General features: G+C 49.8%; 1 protein-coding gene across 1 annotated transcript in view; it reads right to left on the bottom strand.

Moving 5' to 3' along the window:
- Positions 1-6,773, bottom strand: part of LOC104276243 (ataxin-1-like) — a gene marked incomplete at its 5' end in the record, with an annotated part of 7,578 nt that extends 805 nt beyond the window's left edge. The window contains one exon of the mRNA XM_009872482.1: positions 6,282-6,773. Within this exon, the coding sequence (XP_009870784.1) occupies positions 6,282-6,773 (492 nt within the window). The remainder of the gene's footprint in view (positions 1-6,281) is intronic.
- Between the last annotated feature and the right edge of the window lie 4 nt (positions 6,774-6,777).

Raw genomic sequence — 6,777 nt, 5'->3', positions numbered from 1 at the left:
GATCCGGCCGCTCAGAGAGGTGTAAGAGGCAAATCAGCTTTGGCATCTGGCAAGCTCCGCTCCCCGCCACCCTGCGGGGTCCCTGGAGCCTGTCATCCACGTCTAAAGACGCCGGAGGGCAGCTCTCGATTCTCACACACCTAAATGACCATGGGAACGTCATCCTCACCTCTGCCCAGATGAGCATGTACTTACCAGTGTGAAAGGGCTGAAGGGATCACAGAACCATAGAATCACAGAATCACAGAATGTTGGGGGTTGGAAGGGACCTCTAGAGATCACCCAGTCCAACCCCCTGCCAGAGCAGGATCACCCAGGGCAGCCACACAGGAACGTGTACAGGCGGGTTGGAAAGTCTCCAGAGCAGGAGACTCCACACCCTCTCTGGGCAGCCTGGGCCAGGGCTCCAGCACCCGCACAGGGAAAAAAGTTTTTTCTAATGTTTTTGTGGAGCCTCCTGTGCTCCAGCTGCTTTTTGGGGGAAGGTCGTGAGTGCGTACAGAGCTGTAGCCCTAAGAGGAGCGAACGTGAACCCGCCCTCCCCCAGCAGCCCAGCTTCTTCCCTTCTCACACCTGCTCTCCCACTCTGCAGCTGAGTTCACCGCCTGCAGTCTTGCAGGGAGAGGATCATCTCTTCTCCTCCTCCTGCGGTTCCTGCACGGGGTCTCCTCTTCTGCACTGTATCCCCTTTTCTCCCCCACTTTAAAACGACATCTGGTTACGAATCCTATCTAAGCATCTTACAGGGAGCTGCCATGGCCAAGAGAACAGACCAGCGACAGGTACCCTCTAAGCTCATGCTGAAGTGGTTCCAACACTATTGCTCCCATGGTCCCCGTGTCCTCTGGAGCTTTCTTCAGGTATGGGGGAAAAGATCCTGCCCTGACGGTGTAACCTCTATTTGGTAGGGGCTAAAGGGTGGGAGAACACCTGAATAGATGCGCTGATCTCAATTCTGAGCTGCTCAGCAGGCAGGGAGCATGCCAGCTGCCTGCAGAGCTTTCGCCCTCCAGGAACATCGACTTGCTTGAAAGGAACATCACAGCAGGCCTGAGAAACCACCGCGCCTCTGACCGGCTAAGCCCATGCCATGCACGAGCAGTCAGTTGCAGTTTACGAGACAGTCGATTCTGCCGGGAAAAAACCTTATAAAGCCTGTAAATCTATGCCACGTGCTCCCGCAACCAACAAATAACACTGCATGTATTATCCTGCCACCCTACCTGCCCACTGGAGTAAGCCACTTCACGAGGAATTTCAAAAGGAGCTGTTTAGACACCCCCCACTACACCAACTTTTTCAACCTCTTCTGACCAGAACTGTCTGCCAGCTGTCAACTGCACCCACGGCAGCAGCGGAAAGGGACCTGACTCTTGGCTTGGGGCGAGGTCACCGTGGAAGTCCCATCCCTCCACATCATTGGATAGAAACACTCCAGCGTCAGGATTTGCAGAACTATTTGCCCAGAGTTTGGGATCCTATTCCACACGTGTGCATCTCAGCAAGGAGTCTGACTGGGAGAAGCAGTGAATATCCAGTATCTCCCAGTATCTGCTGTTTACACAGAGTGTAGGCTTCTCTCCAGGCATGGGTCATCTGGTGGACACGGCTTTCTCCTTCATATCGCTATGTCTCCCCTCTTCCTTCCTTCCTTCCTTCCTGCTGCATTTTTTTACTTTTTTTTTTCTACTTTCCCATCCTTGTCAAAAGCTATTTCTATCTGTGAGAATCACACCTGCTGGTGTGCATCACCCTCACCAACACACAAGCTCCTTTGAAGTGAACATGCTTCCACTGCATGTTATGCTTTTTTTTTTTAAACGTGGCATCCAGAACACTTCTCTAAACTGTCAGTCACTGAAACATACCCCAGAACTGGTGGTGGTGATCCTGAATAACACCAAATAATAAAGACAGTGATATGCTGGAGCTTCCATGATCTGACCACGGTGTGCATCCTGCTACCACTGATTTCAAATTGGTTCCTTCACAGATTATCAAGCCCTGTCTCTGCTGGCTGCTTTGGAATTCAGCTAACTTGGAATTTAAAGTAACCATTCACTACAAACAGTAGTAGCCAACGACCTTTTAAGTGTGAAAGTTCAGTAACACACACCTCCCCCTTAATTTTTTCTGCATTAAAACACACATAAAAAATTTTCACAGCTCCCTACACCTTGCCATGCTTACTGCAGGAGAGGAAGAAATTCAGAACTTGTCTTCCAGCTACTGAGACGATAAAGCAAGAAACCAAAATGTGGGTCCTTCTTCGAGCACACCGAGGCCCTACTGCACGCTACATTTATATTTCTATTCTTTAAGACTGACTAGTGAAAACACCCAAAACTCTTCAGTGCAGTCACTGAATATCTGCCATTTTCTATAACCTTTTATCATTTTATTTCTCAGCCGTTCAGTAGGATATCCAGACTTCTCTCCACGGCCACGTGATCTTACCATTTCTCAAAAGAAGCCATCTCTGTCTACTGGACCACTGGCCGCCAAGTTTGTCACAGAATCATAGAACAATTCAGGTTGGAAAAGCCCCTTGGGATCATCGAGTCCAACCATTAACGCTACACTACAAAGCTCACCCCTAAACCACCTCCCCCAACACCACATCTAAACGACCTTTAAACACCTCTAGGGATGGTGACTCAACACTTTCCCTGGGCAGCCTGTTCCAATGTCTGGCCCCTCTTTCTGTGAAAAATTTTTTCCTAACATCCAGTCTAAACCTTCCCTATTGCAGCTTGAAGCCGTTCCCTCTTGTTCTGTCCCTAATTACCCGTGAGAAGAGACCAGCACCGACCTCTCGACAATGTCCTTTCAGGCAGTTGTAGGGAGAGATGAGTTAACTGCGTGAGCTGTTACCTGCTGCCCTCTCAGAATTCAGAAACACGCACCCATGACTCAGAGGAACAAGGACTTGGTGGCACAGGGGGCACAGGGACACGGAGACCACAAGAGGAGAAGGCTGGGAGCGATCTCCATCTGCAGCAACGAACTGCGTCGACATCTCTTGCTCCATGTCCATTACAGTGCCAAAGATAAGGAAAAAGGGGAGTGCAGAGGGAAAGGAAAAGTAACCGGTTTGTGTCCATGCCCAGATATAAGGAGAAAAACTAAACTAGATGACGGTCTGAAAAAATACATGCTAAACTAGTCAGGGCTACTAAGTAGGTGCTCTTATAGGATGTTTCCTTCTCTATTGTCCACGATAATGCTTTTTTAAAAAAAGAGGCAAATTAAAACCTTCATGTTTATGTTTTTAAGCTTTTACTTTAGGAATGATTAAGAACTGAAATGCAACAAAGTGAAAAGTTGGAAAGTAAACAGTCCAGAGAACTTATTTTGCATCTCCTGGGTGTTTCAACCTTAACACCAACGGACGCGAATTATCAGCTTCTGTTCGTTCCAGGCAGCAAAGAGAGAAGAGGCAATAATGATGAAAGTCTTACTAAAAGAATAGTATGTGGAATTGCAAAGAGATGCAGATCCGTAGGTCTTTTCTTTTAGGCAAGTGGAATGCAGAGGAGTAACAGCTAGACTTTGGGTTCTGCTCCAGCTGATACTTGAATTTCTTCCTAATCCAGAGCAGGGATGCTGTGCACTGGGAACCCAGCATCCCTCCAGGGCTAAGGTCAGTTATTTCACTGAAAAAGCACGTAGCTTCAAGGGGGGCTCATTTTCTTCCAGGTTTCCATACCTGGAAAAGGGTTGAACAATTTGCCAGGCGATTAGAAGATGGGGAAAGGAGGGAGGATGACCTTTTTCTGCCTGAAGTGCTGTGCTGGAGAGGAGCAGCTGGGATAAGATAGCAGCTCCATGGTGCCTCCCTGTTTACATCTCAGTTGTATATGCTCAGCTAAAAATAAACTCCTACCTCTGTCCCTCAATCGGCAAGAAAAAAATCAGCTAAGGCTTGTGCGGAGCCTGAAAATACGAATTCATCAATATAGTAATGACTTCCCAGAGATCCCTGGGAGGAGTACGTAAGTGAGCCAAAGCTAATGATAACAGCGCTATTTTTGCATGGCACTCACTCTTTACAACTTACACTCCCTTGATAATACCACTTGAAAAGCTCCCTCCTTCTAGAAGCGTGTGTGCAATCCCAACCCAATTGCAATAAACCACTTCGCCGAGCTCTGCGACACAGGCGGATACATCCCCGGAGCCGAGACAGATTTAAGTGCAGCAGCACCACCGTGTCACCGCTCAGAGCAGCGCGACTAAATGCTGCTCTTCCAACGAGAAGACTAAGCCCTTTTCCCGCAGGCAGTCTTCTAATGAGTCATGACTGCTGCGTGCCTGCTAGTAAGGCTAAATGTTTTCATACAGCCACGTCGGGCCGAGGGTGAGGTCACGGGGACTTCAAGCGTGGGGGAACAACCTCTTTCTCTCAAGCCAGGCAAGAGAAAACCGGCAGAGCCGTCCCCGCTATGCAGGGACACAGCTGATCTGGGAAGAGACCCAAGTCCTGGAATCTGCAGGAAACCTAAATTAAACCCATGTTTCTAATCATATCTCTATGTGACTCGCTCTCCATTCTGGAAGCATCCCCCGGTGGGAAACACAGCTGGGGAGTATTTCGGCTGCGATGATGTCAGCCTGCTCCTGATAGGCTTCTCCGTGAGGTGACACTTTGCTGGGTGAGACTTGTATGCCCGGCTTTGGATTTTTTTTTTAATTTTTTTTTTTACAGCCTCATCAGTCGGATGGGTTTCTGCCGGAGGATGGCACTCCGCTGCCTGCAAAGGCTCTCTTCTCCCTACGACACGTCGCCTGGCGCTGACAGATCCACCAACAAGACATGACACCGGCCCTACCTGCTAATTTGTACCTCTGCTGCTGGCGTGGAAACCGGCGGCCTGGCTGCGGGGAGAGAAATGAGAGCGAGGCGAAAATTGTAGACGGGAGACCGCTGCTTTTGAGATATCTCATTATTCAAGGCGCCAGGGCAAAACTGTAGTAACCGGTCCTCATCCAAGGACGGTTCATCACAAAGCCTGAGCTGCACCAAAACACAGTTTAGCAGTGGGGAAAAAAAAAATCACGTCTTTATACTGAAAGCACCAGAGGCCCAAGTTCTACCTGCGGTGCGGATGCACGCACATACATGAACACAAAGGGAATCTGCACGCTCCCCATACGAAAGGGGACGTGTCACACATAGTGATTTATGGTGTGTGAGCAACTGGGGAAGAAGGGGCCACAGGCTGCCGTGACTCTCAAGAATTTTTCTGTGTAACTTGCTCCTCAGTACCATCGCTGGTTTGTTTTTTCTTCTCCAGACTGTCAGCCTGAGGTGCTTTACTACGTGTCCACGTTCAGCTCCTCTCTCCCTCTCTCGTTCCGATTCTCCAGCGCTGAGGGTGCAGCATCAGGGCTGCAAACGCTTCAGTTCACAGCACTCGAACCGAATCCAGAAGGTTTGCAACAAGAGTTATTTAAACTAAGTACCTCTAGGAAGCAAAATGCTATCCAGTAGATCTAAACTGCTTTAGCCACAACACAGTAGAATCTAAATCGCTCACAAAACAGGCGACATCAGAGTAATGAATTATGACCAACATATTCTCAACCCAAAAATACCTTTGGAAAGTTACAGGTTTTCCTTGTACACCGCAAACCAGCAAGAAACAAGGGTCAGAAGTACAGCCTGCCAGGCCACTTAGATGCTTTTTCTTTTCAAATTTCCCTCAAACACACAGTTTATGCAAGCCATGCGGTGTTTAAACCATCCACAACCAAAGCCTCAGTAAAACTCTGTAGCGTGTTTCAGTAACTTACGTGTGTGATGTGCAGCCCTTCCCAAGCAGCTCCAAGTTTTCAAGCCACGGAAATTCACTGCCTTATGTCCCACCTATCTCTCAAGGGCAGGATTTGAGCTGAATCTAACTTGATATTTTTGGTGTGGAAGGTAAAAATCTCCCATCATCAAAATGCAAACTAGATCCTCCCGTACTGCTTACACCATTTTCTATTTTAATCAAAACCCATGACGCTCATGCACTTCTTCCCGCGGGTTTTCCAGCTATAAAAAAAGACCAGGTTTATACCCAAGAGACTACATTTACCATTGGTGCGACCCTGACGTCTCCCCTTGGCACTGCACAGGGGACGATTTTTCAACCAGAGTTTGTCTCGCGGACAGATGCAAACGACAAAGAACTGACCCCACCGCAGATCCAAAGCAATGGACACATGCTGAGGGAAAGTGCGCCCTGGGGGTGCACCCCAGCCCAACCCCGTGCCCTGCTGCGCGTTGCCGTTACCTGTGCTCGATGCTCCCCGACCGCAAACTGTATCACGGCGATGCCCGGGCTATGGCTCTCTTCGATCCTCTCCACAGTGCTGGAGTCTATTTTCAGGTCGTTGCTGATCTCCGCGCTCTGGATGAAGTCTTCCGTTTTCAAGTCCTCCACTTTCTTCAGCTCCCCGTTGGCCAGCTGGATGATCGACCCCTTCATGAAGTAAGGGGGCAGCGTGGGAGGGGCGGCGGTGGCGGCGGGCGACGCGATGGACTGCACCACGGGCAGGTGGATCTGCGCCTGCACCATGGTGGCCTGGTAGGCGGGCTGGGTGGGGAGGGGCTCCACGCTGAAGCTCTCGCTCTTGGGGACGGCAGTGGTGACGAACGTGTGAGGCACTGCTGCGAACTGAGGAGACGTCGTGACGATCGCCGGCGCGACTCCCGACGGCTCAACATCCGCGCTGCCGACCGGTATGAGCAGGGACTGAGTGCCAGGGATCACCAGGTGCTGCGGCAGG

The sequence above is a fragment of the Apaloderma vittatum genome, unplaced genomic scaffold (assembly GCF_000703405.1).
Source record: "Apaloderma vittatum isolate BGI_N311 unplaced genomic scaffold, ASM70340v1 scaffold6057, whole genome shotgun sequence".
NCBI lineage: Eukaryota > Metazoa > Chordata > Aves > Trogoniformes > Trogonidae > Apaloderma > Apaloderma vittatum.
Note: the sequence above shows the minus strand (reverse complement) of the source record. Positions and strands in the feature narration are given on the sequence as shown.